General features: G+C 36.1%; 14 protein-coding genes and 1 non-coding gene across 15 annotated transcripts; 6 read left to right on the top strand and 9 right to left on the bottom strand.

Moving 5' to 3' along the window:
* Positions 1–223: 223 nt before the first annotated feature.
* Positions 224–655, top strand: SPOG_05759 (hsp16-like protein; the record flags this gene model as incomplete). Its single annotated transcript, XM_013168692.1, has 1 exon — positions 224–655. The coding sequence occupies one exon, from the start codon at positions 224–226 to the stop codon at positions 653–655; it is 432 nt and encodes a 143-aa protein (XP_013024146.1).
* A 336-nt stretch (positions 656–991) lies between these two features.
* On the bottom strand, positions 992–1063 carry SPOG_16284. The gene has a single exon. It is a non-coding gene; the product is annotated as a tRNA-Glu (tRNA).
* Positions 1064–1558: 495 nt separating this feature from the next.
* Positions 1559–1931, top strand: SPOG_05758 (protein involved in protein folding in the ER; the record flags this gene model as incomplete). The annotated part of the gene is made up of 2 exons (XM_013168691.1): positions 1559–1681; positions 1734–1931. 2 exons carry the CDS (start codon positions 1559–1561, stop codon positions 1929–1931), a joined length of 321 nt encoding a protein of 106 aa, XP_013024145.1.
* Positions 1932–1986: 55 nt separating this feature from the next.
* SPOG_02740 (DNA repair protein Rad50) lies at positions 1987–6267 on the bottom strand. Its single transcript, XM_013168681.1, has 5 exons — positions 6050–6267; positions 5927–6010; positions 2595–5885; positions 2215–2553; positions 1987–2165 (listed from the first exon to the last, which is right to left on the bottom strand). The coding sequence occupies exons 1-5, from the start codon at positions 6170–6172 to the stop codon at positions 2145–2147; spliced, it is 3858 nt and encodes a 1285-aa protein (XP_013024135.1). The 5' UTR covers positions 6173–6267; the 3' UTR covers positions 1987–2144.
* A 112-nt stretch (positions 6268–6379) lies between these two features.
* On the bottom strand, positions 6380–8667 carry SPOG_02739 (succinate dehydrogenase Sdh1). Its single transcript, XM_013168680.1, has 2 exons — positions 8555–8667; positions 6380–8417 (listed from the first exon to the last, which is right to left on the bottom strand). Exons 1-2 carry the CDS (start codon positions 8651–8653, stop codon positions 6591–6593), a joined length of 1926 nt encoding a protein of 641 aa, XP_013024134.1. The 5' UTR covers positions 8654–8667; the 3' UTR covers positions 6380–6590.
* A 288-nt stretch (positions 8668–8955) lies between these two features.
* SPOG_02738 (serine/threonine protein phosphatase Azr1) lies at positions 8956–12198 on the top strand. Its single transcript, XM_013168679.1, has 3 exons — positions 8956–10034; positions 10081–10482; positions 10529–12198. Exons 1-3 carry the CDS (start codon positions 9583–9585, stop codon positions 10581–10583), a joined length of 909 nt encoding a protein of 302 aa, XP_013024133.1. The 5' UTR covers positions 8956–9582; the 3' UTR covers positions 10584–12198.
* SPOG_02737 (cytidine deaminase Ccd1) lies at positions 10249–11279 on the bottom strand. The gene is made up of 5 exons (XM_013168678.1): positions 11063–11279; positions 10962–11023; positions 10832–10914; positions 10708–10786; positions 10249–10661 (listed from the first exon to the last, which is right to left on the bottom strand). Exons 1-5 carry the CDS (start codon positions 11199–11201, stop codon positions 10623–10625), a joined length of 402 nt encoding a protein of 133 aa, XP_013024132.1. The 5' UTR covers positions 11202–11279; the 3' UTR covers positions 10249–10622.
* Positions 11431–11961, bottom strand: SPOG_02736 (CGR1 family protein). The gene is made up of 3 exons (XM_013168677.1): positions 11904–11961; positions 11698–11855; positions 11431–11646 (listed from the first exon to the last, which is right to left on the bottom strand). Exons 1-3 carry the CDS (start codon positions 11926–11928, stop codon positions 11503–11505), a joined length of 327 nt encoding a protein of 108 aa, XP_013024131.1. The 5' UTR covers positions 11929–11961; the 3' UTR covers positions 11431–11502.
* Positions 12199–12526: 328 nt separating the features above from the next.
* Positions 12527–15056, top strand: SPOG_02735 (uncharacterized protein; the record flags this gene model as incomplete). Its single annotated transcript, XM_013168676.1, has 1 exon — positions 12527–15056. The coding sequence occupies one exon, from the start codon at positions 12527–12529 to the stop codon at positions 14972–14974; it is 2448 nt and encodes an 815-aa protein (XP_013024130.1). The 3' UTR covers positions 14975–15056.
* Positions 15057–15758: 702 nt separating this feature from the next.
* SPOG_02734 (phosphomannomutase Pmm1) lies at positions 15759–17177 on the top strand. Its single transcript, XM_013168675.1, has 2 exons — positions 15759–16081; positions 16308–17177. Exons 1-2 carry the CDS (start codon positions 15995–15997, stop codon positions 16992–16994), a joined length of 774 nt encoding a protein of 257 aa, XP_013024129.1. The 5' UTR covers positions 15759–15994; the 3' UTR covers positions 16995–17177.
* Positions 17049–18796, bottom strand: SPOG_02733 (protein kinase activator). Its single transcript, XM_013168674.1, has 5 exons — positions 18692–18796; positions 18507–18630; positions 18086–18444; positions 17887–18043; positions 17049–17838 (listed from the first exon to the last, which is right to left on the bottom strand). Exons 1-5 carry the CDS (start codon positions 18725–18727, stop codon positions 17558–17560), a joined length of 957 nt encoding a protein of 318 aa, XP_013024128.1. The 5' UTR covers positions 18728–18796; the 3' UTR covers positions 17049–17557.
* Positions 18797–19079: 283 nt separating this feature from the next.
* On the bottom strand, positions 19080–19793 carry SPOG_02732 (translationally controlled tumor protein). Its single transcript, XM_013168673.1, has one exon. The coding sequence runs from the start codon at positions 19783–19785 to the stop codon at positions 19279–19281; it is 507 nt and encodes a 168-aa protein (XP_013024127.1). The 5' UTR covers positions 19786–19793; the 3' UTR covers positions 19080–19278.
* Positions 19794–20180: 387 nt separating this feature from the next.
* SPOG_02731 (uncharacterized protein) lies at positions 20181–20762 on the bottom strand (the record flags this gene model as incomplete). The annotated part of the gene is made up of 1 exon (XM_013168672.1): positions 20181–20762. The coding sequence occupies one exon, from the start codon at positions 20760–20762 to the stop codon at positions 20181–20183; it is 582 nt and encodes a 193-aa protein (XP_013024126.1).
* A 592-nt stretch (positions 20763–21354) lies between these two features.
* Positions 21355–23312, top strand: SPOG_02730 (endocytosis regulator). Its single transcript, XM_013168671.1, has 2 exons — positions 21355–21695; positions 21807–23312. Exon 2 carries the CDS (start codon positions 21948–21950, stop codon positions 23040–23042), a length of 1095 nt encoding a protein of 364 aa, XP_013024125.1. The 5' UTR covers positions 21355–21695; positions 21807–21947; the 3' UTR covers positions 23043–23312.
* SPOG_02729 (DNA repair endonuclease) lies at positions 23277–24389 on the bottom strand. Its single transcript, XM_013168670.1, has 2 exons — positions 23790–24389; positions 23277–23746 (listed from the first exon to the last, which is right to left on the bottom strand). The coding sequence occupies exons 1-2, from the start codon at positions 24151–24153 to the stop codon at positions 23355–23357; spliced, it is 756 nt and encodes a 251-aa protein (XP_013024124.1). The 5' UTR covers positions 24154–24389; the 3' UTR covers positions 23277–23354.
* Between the last annotated feature and the right edge of the window lie 107 nt (positions 24390–24496).

Below are 24496 nucleotides of genomic sequence, written 5' to 3'. Positions count from 1 at the left end.
AAAGTACTAGCTGATTCTTGTGGAAGGTTCAAAATCCGTCCTGCTCAAGTATAAATATGAGAGCAGCAAATGTAATTTGGACAACGACAACAAAAGTTAAAGAATTGAGAGGCTTTTTTTCTTTTTTCTTTTTTCTTATTGCTTTTTTCTTATTGCTTATTGCTTATTGCTTATTATTTAAACCCTTGCAAGCGAATCCGATTTCTTAAGGTTATTTATAAAAATGTCTCTTCAACCCTTCTTTGAATTGCATCCATTCGAAGACGCGTTTTCTGACTTTTTGAGTTATTCCCCCCGCCTTCAACGTCAAAATCGCAATTTCGATTTATCACCTGCCATTGATGTTCACGAAGGCAAAGATACTGTTGCCGTTGATGTAGAGCTTCCTGGTGTCAAAAAAGAAGATGTTCAAGTCCATTACGACGAAGGAAAACTTACCGTTTCTGGTGAATCGTTGAATGAACGCAACAACGAAGGCGATAAAGGAAACCAACGATGGTCCGAACGTCGCTTTGGTTCCTTCTCTCGAACAATCAGCATCCCGACCAACATTGATTCTGACCGCGTTGAAGCCCAATTCACCAATGGAGTTTTAAGCATCATCTTGCCCAAGATGGAACAATCTCATTCGAAGAAGAAAATTACCATCAACTGAATCTAGGAAGGAAATTTATGATGCGTACGAATTTATGACGAAACATTTTGTAATGGGAAATTATTAAAGCGTTATAATAGAACCTCTAATAGCTTCTAATTGCCTATAATAGCTTATAATAAGCAAAGATCTAATGAATTAAATGAATCTACAGAGTTCCTCGTAGTATAACTTTCGTAATGCACCTATGAAAAGAAGCTTAGTAGTAAACGACTTGTTTAAAGCGAAAGCATTAGAGACGCGGAATGGTAGCTTATAATGTCCAGGAATCCCATGTATGTTACCCTCCTCATGGGTTGAAACAGATTGATGGCTCAAAACTATAATCAAAAACATTTCCGTTGCGGGGAGTCGAACCCCGGCCGCGTCGGTGAAAGCGACGAATCCTAGCCGTTGGACCACAACGGATTTAATTGTATGAATATAAGAAACTGTAAAACATATCTATCTAGTTAGTTTTAAGTCGCTGTATCCATAGTATAAATCATTTAAATGTTGAATAAAAAAATATACAGGTAGTTGAAGATACTAAGGCATGAAAAACACCGAAAGAAATGCACAATTAAACACCCATGTCTAACATTTACAGCACTTTTAATTTTTGGCCCTTTTAATCAACATTACAACTGATGGAAAAGTCTATTCCAGTATTAAAAAAAAAAGAAAAAAATAATAACAAAAAAATAATAACTTCTGAATTAATTTAAGAATAACACAAATAATGAGGAGTATCTCCGTATTCGTTCTGCTTGTACTAGACTTAGACGTATCTGAAGAATTAGCACAACCTCCCTCTTACTTTTCAGGTATTAATTTATTGGTAAACCTTTTGATTTCAACAACAGAATACTTTCAATTTGCGTTTTTATTTAATATTATTTGCCTATTATCCTAAATGAAAGCATGTCGTCGAGAACAAAATTCATTACCGTCTTTTTACTTCTTGCTTCTCTCTTAGGGCACACAGCCAAATCTGCGCATAGGTTTATTAGCACTTCCGATGCATGTGAATCACTCCCTATTGCTGTAAGTTATTAAATACTTGGTTTAAAGACATCAGGGCTGACTTATGCAATAGATAAAAGTTGAATGTTTGACAATTACCCTAGCATTCTGTTTGTTAACTATTTTCTTTGCAGCTCCTTTGCGCTGTATAGTATTGTGCAAGTGGACGACAAAGACCGTGGATAATTCTTACCTTTCTTATAGGATTAATTTTCTAAGAATCAAAGAATTGAGAGATACTTACGTTCCCCATGGTATTAAAAGCTCTTGAGATTGCTTTTGTCTATCGCTATAGCCCAAAATAAACATACTGTTTGCAAATAGTTTGGACCGAAAATTAAAATTAGACGAATAACAATAATAACTTTTATAAGATCCTATTTCAGATGATTTTTATTTGTTATCTACTTTTCTCTGATAAAATCGTGCACTTCTGATATATCATAACTCCAGTACTCCAATTAATCTAAAGCAGCTCGAATGCTTACATCGTTTCTCGTACAATCTGATATTCGGTTAGTTCTTGTTTTCTATCAAATAATTCAGATACTTACAATGCTCTTTTGATTAGCGTCTCTTTTAACTTTATAATAATAACCACAATACGCGTCTGTATTAACCAAACGGATAAATTGCTCGTCGTGAGTAATAATAATTAGTTGAAAGTTTGCTTGTCTCCTTCTAAAATCGACAATTTTCGACAGACTTTTCGCTAAACTGGTAATGTTTTCCTCGTCTAAATTCGTTGTAGGCTCATCCAGAGCTAGAATTCCACAATTAACTCCTAGACATTCTGCTAAAGCAAGTCGAATTATAATACAGGCTAGAACTTTTTGACCAGCACTGCATCGTCCCCTCATATCTAACTCGGCATCCCCCTTTACCATACAAACCTATACGTTAGCATAAAAAAACCGAATTTTAAAATACTTACCCTATAATTATAAGAGCGGTTTCCCTTTCCTTCAGCGTCTGAGCGAATTAAGATTGTATCAATATCTGTACCACAATAAGTTTGTTTCCATAACTCATCTATGATTCTGTTTATTTCATTCATCTTTAATGAATGGAGTTGCATGATGGCAATATCTAGAGCTTTCGCATATTTCCCAATATCATCATTGGCTTTATCAGTCGTCCTCGTTTTAATTAATTGACGGCGATAACGTTCATCTGAATCTTTATATTCGAGATTTAAATCTTGAGTTAATTGCTTAACACTAGAATCAAGTTGTCGACACTCGCCTAGTAAACCAGCACGCTCAGCGTTTAACGCTCCATATTGCATTTTCAAAGACTCCATTTCATTACGGAAAGCCTGCCTATTACTCTGTGTTTGTTGAGACTTCAGATTATTTTTTCTTTCTAAAGCTTCCACAAACTGACTATGCAATCGACGAAGGCGTAAATTGTCAGAAATGTTCCGTTCTCTAGAACGCAAATCAGCCAATTTTTCCTGAATATTTTTTATCTTTTGGGTGAAAGTATCCAATTTGGATAAATCATATTCAATTGTTCGATGAAGACTGTCCTTCTCTTTTACTAAACGTTCTAGTTCAGACTTTATATCAATTTGCAACTCTCTAGCCCAATCTTGAACTTGTTGAAGAAAAATGTTCTTATCCTGCAGCAGTGATCGGCTTTTTTCTTCATTTCTTTCAAGCTCGTTCTCCAAACTACGCATTTCTTCATTGAGTTTGTTGAATAATGGACGCTGTTCCTCGCAGGACTGTTTACTTTCTTCGAGATCCCTTTCCATCTTTATCTTTTTTTCACAACAGTTTTTAATTTCAACTTCTAGTTGATGTAACTCATTGATTTTGAGTTTCAGATCTGAAAACCTGACCTCCCTGTCTTTATTAGCGAGATTTATTTTGTCAAGCTCCCTTTTTTGCTTGGCCTCTTCATAAGTAATTTTTTCTAAATTCGTGTTTGCGGTTTTGTTCATCTCAGCCACCTTTTTTCGCTCAAGAGTAATTTGGTTAATATCTAATTCTTTGTAGGAGGGTGATAGCTCAGCCTGCAGTTCTGAAATGTGTTTATTGCACTTTTCAATTTCTTCATTTAGACGCTTAATATCGGACAACTTCATTTTTAGATTTTCCAATTCCTCATGCTTTGCGTCAATATTTCTTACTTCAAGATCTAAAGCGACAGCTTGCTCTTTTGCATTTCCAAGCTGTTGTTCTGTTGTAGTTAAAGTATCCAAATTCTCTTTTATAGAATTTTTTATTGACCTTGCTTCCTCAATGAGGGGAATTATATCACCAAGCTCTTTTCTTTTCTTATTCAAGCTATTCAATTGCTCGGTTACCTCTGACAATTTCCCCGGAATATTTTCAATCATTGAGCGGCAATGTTCAACAAAGGCAGCTTCTTCATCATGCTCGAACATTCTTTGACACAGTTGACAAGCATGGTGTGAATTAGACATCTGAATTGCCTTTTCGTAGAAGCTTATACCAAATTGTAGAGAATGAGCTGTACGTTTGCTATCCTCGATGTCTAAGTCTAACTTTTGAATATTTTCATGGTGTTCATCCAAGTTGATCGAAAAGTATTGAGTTAACTGAGCCTTTTCATTATTTCGAGACTCCAGATCTGATAATTCTTTTCGACAAGTATTAACTTTATATTCAAGTTCAACAACAGTAGCATTCGCGGAATTCTGTTTCTTCTTTATAGCATCTACAGATACCTGTGAGTTTTGTAAAGAAGAATTTAGTTTTTCATCAAATTCACTGACGGCATGAACATCAAGAGAGGTTAATTCAAAGAACCGGTGCTTGAAAAATTCATGGGCTTCTTCTGCACTAGCCATTAATTTTCCTTTCGTCTCAACTAACAGCTGTAATTTTGAGTGGACGTTGGCATTGTCATGAAACTTATCAATACATGAAGCAAAGTTTTCAAGTTTCTTTTCGTTGTCATGTATTTTCGTTTTTTCATCCTTGATCTTTATATGCCATTCATTTCTTTCGTACTCCTTTCTCACATCTTGGAATTCTCTTTCCCCTTGTTTTATCTCTTCTAATAAAGCATCCCTCGTTTGAGCCATATGTTCAAGGTCTTGAACACGTGACTGAATACTTTCCATATTGCTTTCATTATTCCTTATAGAACTTTCCAAACCTGTAATGGTTTTCTGCATATACAATTCATGAGCTTTAAGGCCCTCAATTCGAGCACCTCTTTCTTTTCTTTTATCTCGTGTATACTGTATAGTTCTATCACTTTCGGATATATTTGAGTCCAGATATTCAAGGTATTTTGTTATGATTTTGTCTTCATCTTGTTCCGAGAACTCATGTGAGGAAGCGATATTCTCTAAAGTTTCCTGCTTTCTACGCTTCGTTCGTTCCAGCGAAACTAGCTCTCCTTCAGCACGTCCCAAACTTGCGGAGAGGGTTTCCAACCTTCTCCTGTTTTCTGTTATCTGAATTTCGGTTGAAGCCTTGTTATTTTCAAGTTCCAAAAGAAGCTTCTGTTCGGTTTCTACTTGTCCATTAAAATTCCTAGATGACTCTTCCAATTCTTCGGTAGGGTCATTCATTTCAGCCATATGGATCTTTAAGTCTTCTACACTTGATTTCAGAAAAGCACAGTGATTTTCCAACTGAGATATGGCGACTTCTTTTTGTTCATATTCTTCAGTGGATCTGAACAACTCATCTTGTAATTTTGCTGTCTCGGATATCATTTGATCCAAATCTTGAATCCTATGGTTTATAAATGAGATGCGTTTTTGCGTGTTGTGAAGTTGCATCCTAATCTTTTCAGCCCGTTCTTTATCCGACCTGAAATGCACCAAGTTGGCTTGATCAACTTTAATCTGATTTTCTTGCTCACGTCTTACATTCTTTAGCTGTTCAAGGGCTTTCGCATATTTCATAGATTCAAAAATCTCATCAAACCGCTTTTTTAAGTTAGAGGGTTCACTCAGAGGCCAGAAGCTTTCTTCCTGGTGACAGAATATAACATAATCTAATAGTGCTCTACTGACTCCGAGACTTAGAGGTACTTGTAAATCTAACTCAGCACATCGATTACTGATAGTACTGCGCTCACCGTCATTGACAATCAATAGCTGCCCATCAAGGGTTTTCTGCTGCCTTGTGGCCTTTTTTACTAACAATTGTAATGATCGCGTACATATCATTTTTATTTGATTCGTGTTTTTAAACGCGAGTTTCACTTGTGCGAGTACCTCTTTTTCACCGCACAGCTATAGTTATAAGCAATAATGTTCCGTGTATATGAACTTACCTTCGGATCATGAATGAAGGCTCCACCTTTCGTGTTTGGAGGAAGCAATCCTGTTGTAGCATATTTCAAACATTCTATGATTGTCTTAAAATTAGAAATCACGAAATAAAGGTAATCACTTACTGTTTTCCCTGACCCATTTTGACCAACGATCAATGTCAAAGGAGAAAAAAACTGAATACTTTCTCTAGATCGACTATCGAAAGATCTAATGCCCATAATGGACATCTTGTCAATGCAAGACATCTTGTGAATTTATATGTTTTATTGTCGTAGAAATGCAAACATAAATAAAAAAGTGATTATCCTCAAAAGCAATGGTGGATTACTTACAATTCGAACTTTATTAACAGAACAAAATAACGCGTATTTCTGAATGTGTGTATAACATTCGTATTTAACGAATTACATCGAGTTTTCACTACGTGATACTATAAAAAATAAGGTAAAAGGGTGAATTGTTTACAAAATCATTTATGTTTCTTATTCTTTTAGATACATATATATACTTGCTACTCAATGCCCTAATGAAGATATACAGATTATCGCCAGCAAATCAAATAAGAATCATAAATCACATTTTCGATTTCATAGCAGGTGAACACTTAAAATTATACTATCAATAACTAGATAAATCCAATTGATTCTCCTGGAAAAAAGCCGCTTAATAGACACGCTTAAATGGAGGAATAGCTTTAACTTCGTTTTCATCCATTGTAGTATTGACGACACCACGGTATTTCAAGGTAACAGGGTCAGTCGTATTTTTTTGCCAGGTTAATGTATGCTTAATCCATTTTCCATCATCTCTTTCGGGATAATCTTCACGAGCATGGGCACCACGAGATTCTTTACGATTCAAAGCTGCATGGGCAGTTTGAACAGCACATGTCAAAAGGTTACGCAATTCCAATGCTTCGATTAAATCAGTATTCCAAATTAAACCACGATCTTTAATACCCAGTTCACTATAAGTATTGTCAACCTTTTCGATGTTTCTAACACCTTCTTCAAGAGTTTGTTCAGTACGGAAGACAGAAACGTCTCTCTGCATTGATTTTTGCATATTGAGGCGAATTTCACTAGTATGTATGGGACCTTGTGAAGTACGGACCTTATCAAGGAAATCCAAGGATTCAAGGCCAGCATCGGCAGCTAGGGGCTTGTGTGGAGTATTTGGCTCCAAAGTATCCTTGATGTGTAAAGCACAAGCTCTTCCAAAAACAACAATGTCAAGCAAAGAGTTTGCGCCTAATCGGTTTCCACCATGTACTGAAACGCAAGCAGCTTCACCAGCAGCGTACAAACCAGGTACAACTTTATCATTTCCATTCTCGTCAATTGTAAGGACCTCACCAGTATAGCGGGTGGGAATTCCTCCCATGTTATAGTGAACGGTTGGTAAGACAGGAATAGGCTCTTTAGTAACATCAACACCAGCAAAAATAGCGGCAGTCTCGGAAATACCAGGAAGACGTTCCTTCAAGATCTCAGCTGGGAGATGTGAAAGTTGTAAGTAGATATGGTCCTTTTCAGGGCCAACACCGCGACCTTCACGAATTTCAAGAGTCATTGAACGACAAACAACATCACGAGAAGCAAGGTCTTTAGCGGTAGGAGCATATCGTTCCATGAATCGTTCACCTTTGCTGTTAAGCAAAAAACCACCTTCACCACGGCTACCTTCAGTGATCAAGCATCCAGCACCGTAAATACCTGTGGGATGGAATTGGACGAATTCAAGATCTTGTAAAGGAAGTCCGGCACGAGAAACCATAGCATTGCCATCACCAGTGCAGGTGTGGGCAGAGGTACAAGAGAAATAGGAACGACCATAACCACCAGTAGCTAGAACGGTTTTGTGAGCTCTAAAACGGTGAATGCTACCATCTTCAAGGTTCATAGCAATGACACCACGGCATTCATCACCTTCCATGAGTAAATCCATGGCAAAGTACTCAATAAAGAAGTTGGTGTTATGACGAAGAGATTGTCCGTAAAGAGTGTGAAGAAGTGAGTGCCCGGTACGGTCAGCAACAGCAGCGCAACGATAAGCTTGACCACCTTTTCCGTATTCCAAAGATTGACCACCGAAAGCACGTTGATAGATTTTTCCGTCTTTAGTTCTAGAAAAAGGAACACCAAAATGTTCTAACTCCAAAACAGCTTCTGGTGCTTCTTTAGTCATGTAATGAATAGCATCCTGATCACCAAGCCAATCTGAGCCTTTAACAGTGTCGTAAAAATGCCAACGCCAATCATCCTTGGTCATATTACCTAAAGCGGCATTAATACCACCTTGAGCTGCGACGGTGTGGGATCTGGTAGGAAACAATTTGGTTATACAAGCTGTACTGAATCCTGCTTCAGCTAATCCAAAAGTAGCACGAAGACCCGCACCTCCTGCACCTACAACGATTGCATCATAAGTGTGGTCGACAATCGGATACTTGACTTGTTCGGGGGTAGAGGATTGTTTAGCACGTAGAGGCTGTTAATGTTAGTTAAACCTGCATTTTGAAATAGAAGACTTCAACATATATCTTTAAATAGGGCTTAAACCAGGAACGGACAGTACCGGATGAGTTGTTGATACATCAGAAGAGCCAAAAGTTTATACTGACATACCTGAGTAGACTGGATCTTTCTTAAACAAACATTTGTTGAAAATAATCTTGTATTTCCACCTTTTTTTATCGCCGTTTTTATCGTTTGAAATCGATGCATTCTTTAGAGGGGGAGATGGTGGAAGAGTGAATGCCGCCATCATTGGTGTTAATGTGAACTAAATCTCGTTAAATTTGGTATAGGACGTAAAGGTAACCAAGTTCTTTCGAGAGCAAATACTTTTCTTTATAATATCCGTCATTTCTATTTCTCGGTAAATAATTGGCTGTAGATAACTAAAGTCAAGGATCTATTGGCTGAAATACTTCGATGAACCTTGTCTGCAACCGATCTCCCTTAGGTATCGGTAAAAGATTATATATATCTTTGTACACATCAGCTTTTGGTGGTAGAATGAGATGAATAAATCGTCGTTTATAAAACAAAAATCCATTTCTATTTTAGACCAAAATTTACTAATTGTATATGAAATTTGTTTATGTAGCTATTTAATTTCATGTTTTTTAATGAGTACACACAAAAATCTCTTATAACATGTGAGATACAAAAAATCAACGAAAATTTAGGTCAATTCTGATCAGCTAAAGCACTCTATGGTTAGTGCAAAAACTCCTTCGTTATTTTTTGATAAATGAAATTGAATTAACTTTTTACAGTGAGATGCTTTTCTTTCATCCGGGTCAAATTTATATAACTATAGCTAATCTTGGAATGAAAGTCTCGTATACATTTAATAAACAGAAGAAAAAAGGAGAATGTTTTGACGACAGTTTTAATTGCCTTGGTGTATGGTACCCACAAGTAAACAAAAAAGAAAACAAAGAGGTGGCCCTTGTCCCAAAATTTACCGCAGCCTTCAAAGTGTGATAAATATTTTCTTAAAATATTTCTCGCAAACCAAAACTTTTTTACGTACTTGCAAAATAAAGATCGCTTTTTTTTTATATATATATACAAGTTGTTTGTGTGTAATTCACCGTCAAAGCTACATACGAAGCAACAAAGGTATATAATACACAAAAATCACTATGATTTTGGCGAGGTCAATACAACCAATTTTTCATGGTAATCGTTTGAAGTCGGTATTATTTATAAAGAAGAATTTTATATATACGATTAGCTCAGCAACTAGTTTCCAAAAAAAGCCGTCCTCGTTCGTAAGTTCCGGAAATCTTGATCATCCAGATGCAGGAGAAGATGCCTTTAGTAATCTAGAAAACTCAAAATATGCTTTCAACGTTGTATTAGATGGGGTCGGTGGTTGGACAAATATTGGTATAGACCCATCAAAGTTCTCTTGGGGATTAATCCGAGAACTTGAGAAGGAATTCAAAAAGTTTGGCAATAAGTTTCCTGACCCCCTTTCTGTTATGACTAACGCCTTTGATTCTTTAAAAAAAAGCAAGAGTATAAGAGCTGGCTCCTCGACAGCATGCGCCACACTTTTTGACAAGCAATCAGGTAAACTTCATTCTCTAAAGTAAGTTTAGTGATTTTTGATTCATTTACTAACCGGGGTTTAATAGTTTGGGTGATTCTGGTTTCTTAATCCTTCGTGACGGATCAATATTGTATGAATCAACTCCTCAAGTTCTTCAATTTAATATGCCCTATCAACTTGCTATTTACCCGTCTTCTTACTCATCGAGGGATGAAATTACTCCCAATATGAGTGACTTAACTCAACATCAACTACAGAATGGAGACTTGATTATACTAGCTACAGACGGAGTGTTCGACAATCTAGATTCAGAGTCACTTCGGCAAGTTGCTGAGAAGGTTTTATCAAATAATACTAAAAATGAAAACTCTACAAGAATTTTGGCTGATTCCATTTGCAAGACTGCTGTCACAAATTCCAAAAATACCAAATGGGATTCACCGTTTTCTAAAGCAGCAAGGAGTTATGGATTTCAGTATCGTGGCGGGTAAGGATAATTCATTTTGTAAAAGCATTCCTAACACGTTATATAGAAAAGTCGATGACACTACGACAACATGCATGCTCGTGAAAGAGGTTCAAAGTTGAATCTGTTTGCAGACGTAATAAATCGGCTTTTGCTAAACTTTATTCCAAATCTTCGGGTCCAAAGGAATCTGGGAGCAGCTTGAACAGAAGTTAGTTTCATCTCAACTGAACTCGTATCACGAACCTCTGCAATTGATTTCGTCTGAAAAGTACCATCAGGATTAAACAGAAAGATATCAATATCCTTGGAAAATTCGCGAATTCTGTTAGCTGTAAATACATTTGTAAAATTGCTTGAATTTACTTACACTTGACGACAAATACCGCATGGAGTAACTCTTCCTTTGTCGCTCATAACTCCTAACGCCATAAAACGTTTCCTTCCCATACTCTATATATATTTTTTGTCAATTGAAATTTTTGTCTAGTTATACTTACCACTGCTTTCGTTATAGCAACTCGCTCAGCACATACGCCAGCGCCATAAGATGCGTTCTCAACTATAACGTAAGTTAAATTCTTTTGAGGAGATTACTTACCGTTTGCACCGTACACGAAAGTTTTTCCATCTTCACATAATACACAAGCTCCTACTGCAAACTTTGAATATGGACAGTAGGAAAAATCTAAGCTGAGCTTTACATGCTCAAACAAACGTTCTATAAGTTCCTGATTCATTATTCACAAAATTTCGGCCCCTTTTTATTTAATAAAAGAAAAAAAAAAAAATTGTGCAGAGTATTCATTCATTTCTCACATTATCAACATTTATACTATAAGCTTTGATAAAAAAAATGGGTAGATGAAATCAATATCCGCGGTGTACCAGCGGCTTTACCGGACTCTACTCCTTTAGTTGAAATTACACAAAAACAAGAACAAAAATATTAATTCCTTAAAAGAAACGCATAAAAAAGGCTTAAAAACCCACCAAAAACCTTTTATTAAAATATTATATATATAAAAGACAAAATTAAAATCACCGCTCTTTAAGCGTTTTGTTGCGCTTTTCTCTGCGTCTCCGACGATCAATGACCTTTTGATGAAGCTTAGCTTGCAAAAGCTCCATTCGTTCTTTTTCAGCTTTAGCTTCGCGGCGTGCACGAATCCTCTGAGCATGTGCCTAAAAACTTAGTTAATATAAGTCGAAAATTTTATAGATCATTTTACTTACAGATCTCTCCTCGTCTTTTTCTTCTTTTAATTTCCTTTCGCGCTCTTTTATTTCGTCTATCTTTCTTTTCTCTTCCATTCGTTTCTCATATGAAGATTTTTGTGTACCAGATAATCCTGACCTACGATATGCCGATTTCTCCGCTTTCCAAGGTTTCCCTGTTTGTTAGACGCGCTCAATTCCCAAAAAAAACTCATTCTTTATACCTGAAACAATACTTTTTCCTGCCATTCTGTATTTGGTTATGGTTAGGTGTTGAAAGATTTATTATTCAATATAGCTTCAACCTCACTAGAATTCGTTAAATGCTATTTTGTATGTATATATCTATTTGTTCACAATTTGGATTGCAGTACAATCATATTGAAACAAAGTGTGTGTGACATGTTCCTATAGAATTGAATGCTTTATTTTCGAAAGAGATAATTTTTTATAGATAAATTTTGATAGCAGTCTTTGCTGCCAAGTTAATCTTCTTGGTGTACCATTGTAAGAGAATTTTATGGATCATATATACAAGTCGGTCGGTAAGCGTATTACAATTGAAACGAAGTTTCTCTTTTTAAAAGTCAATCCACGTGATATATAATGTGAACAGGGAAGGGAGAAACAGTACTCAAGGTTTGTTATTGTTTACACATTTATGTTTACATGAGCTTATCCTTCCATCTGAAATGTTAACAGAGCGTAAACATTCCATTTAACAAAAGCCAAACTTATCAAATACTTGTTCGAAAAAAGAAACACTCTATCGATAGTCGTCGTCAAGTTAAAGTAACCAGATTCCTAAGAGGAAGTCAATGCACCGGTTAATACAGCAAAATTCATAATGACTTCCACAATTAAAGTCATAAAAGATAAACAATGTCAAAGTCTAATAGAAAAGAAGACAGAAGAATACGAAAGTACTCGTGTAAAGGACATTACCCAACTTATTACTAGTGACGAAGCCATTAGCTTGATGAGTATTGAGACAACCGATGTACAAACCGTTTTGAAAATTGAAAACCTCATCAAGAATGTCCTTCAGTTCATCCAAGAAAAGAATCAGGCCATGTTTAACGTGGAATGCAAACTAATTTGCTCAAAATACGCGTTTCAGGTATCAGATTCAAAGAACAAAGCTCTTAAGCAGGAAAATGAAAGCCTAAAAGACATGGAACATTGTCTAAGAGTACAGATTTTTCAACAAGAACAGAGCATAAAGCCTATAACAGATAAACAAAAGGAATTGGAAATGGACGTATTTCAATTAACGAAAGAAAAGAAGATGCATCAACTTAAAATAAGGCAACAGGATAAAGAAAAATCAGTCCTATCTTCTCAATGTGACAGACTCAAACGGCATTTGAATTCTGTCACCGAAGATAACTATAGACATCAGCACAATGCGAATATTTTAAAGGATGATTTGGAAGCCAAAGAAGAAGAGAATAGACATTTATATAAGGAAAGGAAAGCACTTATAGCAAGTGTCGATCGAGCAAATTTTGAAGCCGAACAATTGCAGTATCAACTGGAGAAACACTCTGAAGAAGACGTACTAACAAAATCTAGCATCGAGAATCTCTCTAAAACAATAAATATAATAAGAAATGATTGTCAAAAAGTCGAGGAAGAGAACCGAATTCTCAACGTCGAAAAAGGTCTATTGGCCCAAAAGATTATGGCTTTGGAAAACGACTTGGAGGAGTTAGAGATAACTTGTCAGAATTACAAAGAAGAGATAGAAGATTTTGCAGCAGAAAACACGGATTTAAAAAAGAAGTTGAAAAGCCGTAAACAGTTGGAGCCGATTCCTGAAGAAGCACACACTGTCATTGAAAGCGAAGAAAATGAAGAGAGCGAAAGACAGAGGAAATTATTAAAGAAGATTGAAGAAGAAAATGAAAAAATCCGTGAATATGAATTACCCGAACAACACATAAACCTAGAAACCAAGTACGAGGAAATTGCTAGCGCTTTGGATAAATCTCAGCGGGAATGCGCAACATTAAAGGACGAAAAGGAGGCTATAATTGGTGAAAATTTAAAACTAAAGGGTTTAATGAAAGAATTGGAAACTGGAATTGAACAGGCCAAAAAAGAGAGCGAGAAATTAAATTCCGAAATAAATGCTGTAACTCAGGAGAATGACAGCATGAAAGAAAAATGTGCAAAATTTGATGCTCTTCAAGAGAAACTTAAAGAAAGCGTCAAAAGATTCAAGGATTTAACGTTTGAACATGCTAGGCAAACTGTGAAGGCCGAGTCTCTTACTGATAAATGTCAGAAATATGAACACGAATTAAATGAGAAAGAAAGGCAATGGAACACGTCTTCTTCTCTTCGTCTGCAAGAAATAAAAGCGCTAAATATAAAGTTTCATGATCAAACTGTCCAACTCGAGACCTTGCAAAACTCAAATGTCGACTTACTGAAGAAACTTCAAGAAAGACAAGATACAGTGACCCTGAAAAATACTGAAAAAACACTCTCGGTTCGACAAAAACACGTTTCACTTTTGGAAAGGGAAAATCAAAAGCTACAGAAGCTTCGCGAAGTGCAGATGCAAAAATACAACTACTACCTTGATTCCATACAGAGCCTTTCAAATGAAAAATTACATTTTTACGAAAACGAAATACTTATACTTCAGAACCAGATTCATATGTTTACTTTGGATGCACAAAACAAAGAGATTCAACGAGGCTTAACGAGCTCGAGATCAAATAAAGGTCAGTTCGACGATCAAAACAAACTTACGAATAACCAAACAATTGTCTACATGTCTAGCTTTGAACTACGTACCTCCCGCGATAAGCTACGCTCGGAAGAGGACAAGGAAAATTCTCCTCAAATAACAAATAAAGCAGAGCGTTCTTTGATTCCTGAAAACGTTCAATGGGCTGGTGTACAAAGTATGGAAACCCTTGATGAAACAAATATTCTTCAATATATAAACAAAACGACAATTGAAAATGCAAGTCAAAAGGATGATAAAACAAGCATGATACATTTAAATGAAATACCAAAAGAATTGGTTGATGATGAATATGTATTGTTTATAAACGAGAAAGAACCTACAGTAAATATAAACGAGGAGGAGTCAGCAAGGAAATTATCCCTGTTCTACTCTGAAGAGGAAAAAAGCCAACTTCCTGGGTTTATTGTGGATGCTAAACCTGCAAGCTGCATTCTCTTTCCATGCTGCCAAGATGTATCGGGCAAAAGATCAAACAAAAAGAAAGAAGCATCAAAAAAGAAATTGGCTCATCAAATCTTTCGTTCTCAATGATTACAATATCTTCAAACGATGAAACTGTTATTACTAAACCGCGTTATACTAAGCTTTCAATAAGAATTAATTATTTTGTGTGAACCAATTGTAGTTTTAGAACAAGGAAATGTATGCTGTTTGAATGATACTTTCAGTAAACGATAATGACCATCATTCACTATTAAAGCTGACACTTGTATCCAAATTGAGTGAGAAACTTGCAGCTGAATTTCAATTGCCTAATTAAGAACTGCTAAGTATGCTTTTATTTAAGAGAAATGAATTATCATATTATAACATTTTTGAGTAATATAAGTGGACGTAATTGTAGCATAACATATGCTCTTATAATATTTTGATTCTATCTTTACTGATATGAGGATATGCGCCTATTAGAAGTATCCGATATCGATTGCTTTTTTTTATTTTTTATTTTTTTTACTTCTCTGTGTAGAAAACTTCAATACTACTACTCTATTCGCTTTTAATTCTATTTTATTTCCTAAAACTATTTCAATAAATGAATATAACCTTCATAGTGTTCATAACTCAGTTTCTATTATTTCATTTCGTAAACAATATGTTGCGTATCCAAATGTTCTGTTAGCACTGGTAACAATATGATTTGATATAAGAGCATATGCGTATATTATGTATAGGCATTATTCTTCAAAAATATATTTATACTAAACAAATGATTATACCTTAACTGTTAGCGAGAGTAAAGCCATATAATCATATTGCTACGGGCAAACATAAATTATTACTCTACTTTAGCTACTTTAAACGCTGGTTTTCTTTAATTTTGTGTTGGACATAAAACATGAAAACAACGAATGAAGAGAATCTGGAGTACCGAATTCCAATTTGTTTACAAATAATATTAATCAGAAACTTAAATAAAATTCTGTTTTATTCTGTTTAAAGTATTGTACCTTGACTCAAAACTTGATATCATTTTCAGACGCAGTAGGGTATGTTGACTGCGTCAACTTGAAAACAAACTTTCCCACAACAAACATCTTTGAAGTAAAAAAAATGGCCGTCATTCCTATAGAAGAACGCAGATTTCCAAAAACCTTAGTTTTATTTGATGTTGATGGAACTTTGACTCCTTCACGTTTGGTAAGTCAACACATTTTTCGTTTGCTGCGTCAAGAGGGGCGGGCTGTTGGACCTGTCGATACTTAAAAATCTAAAAAATGCAAAAATATGAAAACTGGCATTCTCTTTCTTGTTATTGCTTGTTAAATTTTCATTGCGAAAAATATAATGAAAGTAGCTTTCTCTGTGATGCTGCCGGTTTCTAAAACGTATTTTGCTGCCATATGTACTAACAATTCAATATTAGAACATCTCTCCTGAAATGCTTGACTGCTTGCAGAAGCTTCGTCAAGTTGTTGCTGTTGGATTTGTCGGAGGTAGTGACTTGAGCAAACAACAAGAGCAGCTCAGCGTTAGCGGAGAGAATGTGGTTAATTCCTTCGATTATTCTTTTGCCGAAAATGGATTAACCGCCTACCGTTATGGTCAACAGCTTGCCAGTCAATCTTTTATCCAATACATTGGTGAAGAAAGATACCAAAAGCTTGTGAATTTCTGTTTACACTACATTGCTGACTTGAACATCCCTGTTAAGCGTGGTACCTTTGTTGAATTCCGTAATGGTATGGTTAACATTTCTCCCATCGGTCGTAATGCTAGCACCGAAGAGCGCCGGGAGTTTGAGCAATTTGATAAAGTTCACAATATTCGTTTGAATATGGTTAATGCCTTGCGCGAGAAGTTTGGTGATTATGGTTTAACCTTCTCTATTGGTGGTCAAATTTCTTTTGATGTCTTCCCTACTGGCTGGGACAAGACTTACTGCCTTCAACACGTTCAGAAGGAGGGATTCGAAACCATCCATTTCTTTGGTGATAAAACATTTACCGGAGGCAATGACTATGAAATTTTTGAGGATCCTCGTACTATTGGCCATACCGTTACTTGCCCTGAAGACACTATGAGCCAACTTCGAGAATTATTTCATATCTAATAATCTTACCTTGTATTTCTATAGTACCCAACCATTCCTTTGACAAATAGATAACACGGGTGTTTGAAGCTCTAGATGTCTATGTCAGTTACAGCGATAGGCGAAACGCCATGTGATTACGGTTAAAAGTAGAATTCGAATAAAAATGAATACCTCATAATATAATATCCATTATGCCACCAAATCATCCATTTTCGTAAGATATGTTTAAAATAATAACTAATTTCGCAGTTTCATGATCTCTTTACAGCCTCTGTTGGAAAGTCATTCATAAGCATTAATAGTTTCTGTGAAGATATGATCATTAAATTTCCATACTTATTTGAGAATAAAGTTAGAAAATTAAATATTTCGACTCTTAAAGGAGAGAGAACAGGCTAAAATGATCTCGAAAATAGCGCCCTAGTTATTAAAAGATAAACGGCATGTAAAACGGTAGCATCAAGTGAAATATGAAGTACAAAGGATTGGAAAATAAATACATAGTATATATTTATTTTTTTGTTCAAATAGATGAGGCAATTTCAACAAATTAATAGAAATAACATTCGATGGTATACTCTTTAAAGTTGATCATTCACAATATAATTAAGTATATCAGAAAGGGATAAAATACCTTTAAGGTGAAAATCCTCACTGACAACAAAAAGTCGATGCACTCTAGAATGTTTTATAGCATCAAAAATACCATCAAGGTGATCAGTATCGCGACAAGTATGTACACCTGCAAAATTCGATGGTCTTCTTAAAAGTGCCTCTCCCACAGTTAGATCTAAATTATTATAGTCGCCGTCTTGAATTAAATGCATAACATCAACAGATTCATAAACATTTATTAGGATCCCTAATAGAAATGATTAGTAATTACTTAAAGGAAAGCGTTTAAGCATACCCTCATCATTAACTATTGGGACAGCAGAGATAGCTTGCTCTGCAAGAGTTTTAATTACTGCGTAAACCTTCGTATCCATCGTACTTGTAGCAAGATTTGACCAAGTCCCGATTCGTAATTCGTTGAGTGGCACCCGGAGCATGGATGTTTCTTTGCACTAGAAGACAGTTACTACTGATAGAAAAAAATGCATACTTACATTCATGGAGATGAATTTCAAAATTCTGTATTGAGTCAAGACAGAAACAATCATTTCACTTCCTGTCTCGCCATCAACATCAATCAATGGCACACGTCTTGCACGGCTCTTGGACATAGCTAGACATGCTTCCATTAAACTATGCATCGGATGAACGTAAAGGGTTTCAGGAGGAATAGCACCAATTTTCCGTTCAACTTCGCGAAGTCCCAAAAGACGGAATTTATCGATTTCAGCCAAGGCTTCCGGAACAGAGCTACTTTGATAGTAGTATTTAATAACATTAACAAAGTCTGCCATAGTTAACAGACCAGCAAATCTATTTGCTTCGCTATCCCACAACGGAGCACTGACAATGTCTGAAAGAGTTAGCTTCAGCAACCGTAGGCTTAACATCAGATAAGAATGTTTGAATACTCACTGTTTAAAGCAAGGAGCGACAATGATGTTTTTACAAACAGCGTAACATCGAAAACAATCAGACGAAATGAAGTAGGCAAAACATCGTAACTTGTTCGAGAACGAATGAAAGCCTGAATTTCTTTCTATGGACAGTAGGATTAGTAAAGAAACTTATGAAAAAATATCAATTCGTTATTATCATACAAGAGCTCCCTTTTGAGTCTCGTGAATGTCTGTCATGACCTTGTCAAAGGAAGTGGTAGTTGGTAAATACTACTGGAGAGCTTACTTCATCTGGGGATCGTTTGTAAGAAGGATTCTTCTTTAAAGATAAAAGTCCTTTTCAAATATTTGAGCTAAAAGAAAACAAATTGAAATGCTTGAAACGACCTACTCAAAGTGCTTCTAATACAATGGTTAGAATGAACAGTATAGTTGTTACTGATATTAAGAAAGTCAGAAGCGATCATATTCATGCTGTAACATTTTTCAAAGATATACCAGTATATGAACACTCATACCCTGCTGCAACTACGTATTCAATGCCTACTCTTCTAGTTACTACATTCGAAAAGCTTATGACTACAAAAGATGTCAAGGAGTAAACGATAGTATATTAATGAAACCAATTTTAAAGTACTACTGAAGAGCGACTTCTTGTATTTATAACCCTTCATTTTCGTTGTGCAGAAAATGCATATTATGGAAGTAGTATTATTTATGTCGTAAATAACATGTTTTCAGACTACTTATCACCTTGTAATATAACCCCAAAAGATTTGTTTTGAAGCTTAAAACTTCTCAGCATCAAGACCGTCCTTGAAGAAGGTCATGTAAGGAGTCATACCATCTTCGCGGTAGTTCATCAAAACAACCATAGCATCGGGATCCATGCTTTCGCCAATGAAGAAGTCGTAGTCGTTGAAGTTTGCCAAGATCTTCTTGACATATTCGACGGCCTTCTTCTCAAAGATGGGAACACGCTCAGGGTTCTTTTCTTGGAGACGACCCTTGATAGTCTTCATGTAACCCTTGATGTAGCTCATGTAAGACTTCTTATCAAAGCTAGTGGGGTTCAAACGGAAAGAGTAGACAAGGTTGTTGACGGTTTCGGTACCCTCTTCAGTAGCGTCGGCACCATCCTCAGCAGAAGGGTTGGCACCAATGTCGATATCACCACCTTGCTTGATGGTGAGCATTTGGCAATCGGCTTCATAGACGATGTCATCGACTTCCTTCAAGTCATAGGCATCAGAAACGAGCTCATCCCCAGAAATAGCGTCCTTGAACAAAAGCATGGTGGTGATTGTGGATGAAAAATTGTTACAGCCAGTCTCTTCCTTCCTCGTTGAGGGAAAACCGGTCACAGTAGGTTAGGGTTTCTGGTCACAAGAGAAAATATATCGAATATGCAAGTTCATGGTTATTTAGTATGGAAAGCTAAATGTGATAAACAGGCACAGAATGAGAGTAGCATAAGTTTTTGCATCTGTGAGGAAGGATGAGGAACTGTTTATTGGAGGTAGGACGTAATTTGTAAAGTAAATAATAGATGTATAATTAACCCAGTTTCACCAAGTATTATTCTTCAATGAAATCGGAAATTCGAGTGATACCAGGATTGAGAAAGAATGTCTTTACTGCTTTTGTAAGTCATGTATTTTTAAGTAAAAAACCGTATAATTTCAGCACTTTATTGTTTCTTATCATTTAAAGCCCTAAGTAATTTTCGTACTTGAACAACAGTACTGAAGAGTCCTAAGATACCTATTTGTTGCTTGCTAAGTCCAAGTCCACTGCCTATAGACCAGTGGATGCACAGGGGGAGGCTAGCGACATTGGCAGCCAGGTCCAATTCATCTTGTCTATCGTGAGTGTTGCGAACTTTTTTATATAATTGATAAACAGTTAACAGGGTATCCAATAACCAAAAACGGCAAGAAATAAGCGATAGCTGGTCTTCTCTAGTCTTGGACATTGGAACAATTTGCTTGTTTCCCAAAAATGCAAGGCCTTCTGTGAGATAGTAGCAGACATTTATTGCAGTGCTCAAGTGGGATTCTAAGGAATCCCTACGGTCAAAGTTTACAAGAAGCTTGTACAATCCAGGTAGGCGTAGAATACATCGGAACTCGTTCAACATGGAAACCAGTTCGCTGTTTGCCTTACTAGCAACGGGATTTAAACGAGCAACATTTACGATTAATGCAGCAATTTTATCTATGCCGGCAGGATGCTGTAACATACAGTTCACGGTATCGGTGTAAGAAGACATTTTTCAAGTGACGGAAAAAACAAAAAGGAAATAACACACACTCTCTTTATGCAGGAAGTTTGTTCGTGATAGGAGATTATTTGGTATCAACTAATTTATGAACCGTAAGAATGCTAGAATTGTTTGTAAGCAAAAAAAATTAACATAGGTGAAAATCATTTACTCTTGCCTTGATAGTTTAACGATACACTACTAAGGTGTCGAGGGAAAAGCAGCAGAGGTGTATCCGTCAACGTAGAAACCAGATGTTTAAGTATTCAAGCTATCATCAACACCACTTGTTGAAGACTTTAACAACTTGTTATAGTTCTTCTTAATAAAGATACCATTTTTGTTTTCTATATTTCCAGATATGGGTCTGTACAAGAATAAGTTTACAATCGTCCTTTACAATCTTATAAGGTTCTTTTCTTCTTTATTCGACTAGAGGAACCTACTTTGAATACCTCACAGAATGTATTTTACATAACCCTTGCTTTGCTTTCCCTTTGTTTACATTTTTTTCAACTGATAATACTTTATTATATAATATTACAATACATTCGAAGTATCGGAAATGCAGCGGGAGTACCGTGGTATACCCAGGCCTACAGTGCGGAGAGCTTAAATGTGGTCGTATTTTCCACGCCTGCAATAAGTATCTTTTAGCAAATACCCTGCTGGGACCTAGTCCGCGTAGCAAGTGAAATTTCCTTGGCAATTGGCTGTTATTCACTGTATAAGAAGTCGAAAAATAACTTCTTAAAGGAAATTTTTACCTTGCATTCGCTTCTAAAATCATCACTTGATTTTGGTAGGATTTCACACTTGTCGTTCATTTGCTTCAGAAAGTAAACAGAATTGGAGTTTTCAAGAGAATAAGAGAATTGGAATTTTGTTTCTATCTTATTAGATTAATCTTCTTATTCATCTACGTTTGTTATTTATCGTAAGGTATGAGAATATTTTCATTTTTTTCTTCTCTGTTATGAGGGGTACTATCGCTCGATTTACTTATCCTTTATTTTTTCTCTTTTCATAACATAGATCTAACCTTCATTGTAGGATTTATATCAAAAAACGAGAAAAATAATATTGATTTGTATTTGCATAAAGACTCTATATATCTTACGATTTCCTGTTCTTTCTCTCGAGATTCAATTATTTCGGTGGTAAACACCTACAATATCGACGTTTTTATTATTGATGCCTTCTTTTATTCGTCGTTCTAATGTATCTTCAAGTTCAGCTGACCGACCTCTTGAACTAGACGTTCAGATGGAATCACCTCCTTTGATTATGTACGGAGCTCCGGATGTATCCTCTGGCGCCCTAGCATCAGGTCTTCTAAAGATGACGGTATTTGAACATGCTATTCAAACCAATTCTGTCAATTTGAAATTCATGCGTGTATTACATACAAAAAATCCTGTCCGTGAGAGCTGTCCCAATTGTCGTGCAATTGTTGATGTCCTTGAAAGTTGGAATTTTTCTTCAAGTACATTCTCCTTTTCTCATGGTACGCATACCTGGCCATTTAGTTTTATTATCCCGGGGCATTTCCCTCAAACGACAGAATCCCCATTTGTTAATATCCGATACTTTCTTTTGGCTACAGTAACCAGTGATGTTTCTGCTAATTCAAATGTAAAACTTGAGCACACGCTAAACATAAAGCGATCGATTATTTTAAACACTGACAAAGTCGCTCAACGCCTCTTTCCTCCTACTTCTCTAGTCGCGTTGTTGGAGATGCCTCCGGTGATCCACGCTCTAAGCTGCATCCCTATACAATTTCAGCTTACTGGATGTAGGCCTCAAAATACAAAATATTCATGGCATTTGTCAAAAGTATCCTGGCGGATAGAGGAGCAAATCAAAGCTCAGATTAACCCATGCACGGAACATGAAGGAAGTCGAAAACCACATGTATATCGTGAAACTAGATTGTTGGGAAACGACGAACACAGAACTGGGTGGAAGGTCGATGGCGATCGTATATTGTTTGAAATACCTGTTAGTACTTCACTTTTATCGAAACCTATATGCGATGTTACGTTGGATGGTCAATATAGCCTTTCGATAGCTCACCAGTTGATATTTGAGACGATTGTTGTGGAGGAAATTAACGCACGCCCAGTCAATTCAAATGCTCGCATTTTGAGAATGAAGGTTAACTTGCCTCTTACAGAAAGAGGTGGTCTTGGCGTGAGTTGGGATGAAGAATGCCCTCCTATGTTTAGTAGTGTTGGGCCGAGTCCTCCCCCCTATGAGCACGCTATACAGATGCCTCCTGTATAATTGCCTTGCTGTTTTCCTTGCCTGTATTTTACAAGTTTGATCCCATGTATTTCTGTCTCTTTCTTTTATGTTTTATTCATGCTTTTTGTTTTGGTTTTTATTTCATTTTATTCATGTCTTCCTTGTACCTTTTATGATACCCAGAGGATGGTTTTTCTCTTCGTTAGGTTCCCTTATGTTTGTATGATTTATTAGATTTGGTTTAGGGGTGAATTAATTAATGCTAATTTAAGTACCTTTTATATAGTTCAAATCATTTCATTATTGCAACATAGACTAACAATAGTACGCCATTATAGTGTGTATGAACGTTTACTCCTTTTTGCTACAAGCTTGCTCATGAATCACAAATTTTGCAAATATATCAGCTTGCCGGATCGGTTCTGGAATTTTGCTGACGACGCCGCTGGTTCGAAACACCAATTGAATTGCGATATCCAAACTTATCTGATTTCCTATGCTTACATATATAGGTCGTTTGGATTCCTTTCTTGTCCAAACTGCAGCTCCTAGGACAATGGATGGTTCACCGATAGAATACAAGAATAAAGGGGGTTTGCTGGTGTTAGTCGAGATGTAGTTTGAAAGATGTTGTCTATGGTCGTCTAAAGATTCATTTAGTCCAAAACAATGGAAATAATTTTTCGCTACACCCATAGTAGGTGAGTTGGTTAAAACACCTAAATGACATGCCAAGCCGAATTCTGGTTGATAAATTAGCTATGTCTCAATTTAATTTTCTCGTACGTATTGGGTGCAAAATACCGTTTCCATCAACCATTATGAGGTCAAAGCAATAACTAGGGGGAATCCTTTTTAGTAAAGGTAAATAATATTCAATCTCACGAAACGACAGAAAGCCAGGGACATAATCTTCTCTGAGGTTATCAATAACTAAGTAATCTTTGTATATAACCTGAGCATTTTGAAGATCGTAAATGACAATAGCCGAAACAGCCTTCGGGCTTGTCTTGTCGAAAGATATATCCAACCCGGCTATGTATCTTATAGAATCAACATCCTTGAATTTCGAAGTGAATACTATTCTCTCCTTTAGCAATAACTGATTACTTCTCCAGTTATTGATTTTTTCTTCTAGATGAGAATTCATTGTCACGTCCTTAGATTGTTTCTCTAAGCACTGAACACGAAAGATGAAACCTGTTATTAGCAACTTCAATTCTTAAAAAATTGCATCCTAAGAGAAGATTCAACCAAAAATTATGCGTTCATGAAAAAGCCTTTCATGGAGGAACTAACGAGTGTCATAGTGCAACATAAATAATGGAAAGCTTTAGCAGTTGCAAAATGTTTTTATGTAATGATTCCAAAAAAAAAAAAAAAAAAAAAAAAAAAAAAAAANAAAAGAATATATATATATCTAATACTACGTTAACGTAACTACTACTACGACTACTACTTACTTACTACTTACTTACTTATTAGTTACGTTA

The sequence above is a fragment of the Schizosaccharomyces cryophilus genome (assembly GCF_000004155.1).
Source record: "Schizosaccharomyces cryophilus OY26 unplaced genomic scaffold supercont4.4, whole genome shotgun sequence".
Taxonomy (NCBI): Eukaryota; Fungi; Ascomycota; class Schizosaccharomycetes; order Schizosaccharomycetales; family Schizosaccharomycetaceae; genus Schizosaccharomyces; species Schizosaccharomyces cryophilus.
This window is presented reverse-complemented; position numbering and strand designations above follow the sequence as displayed.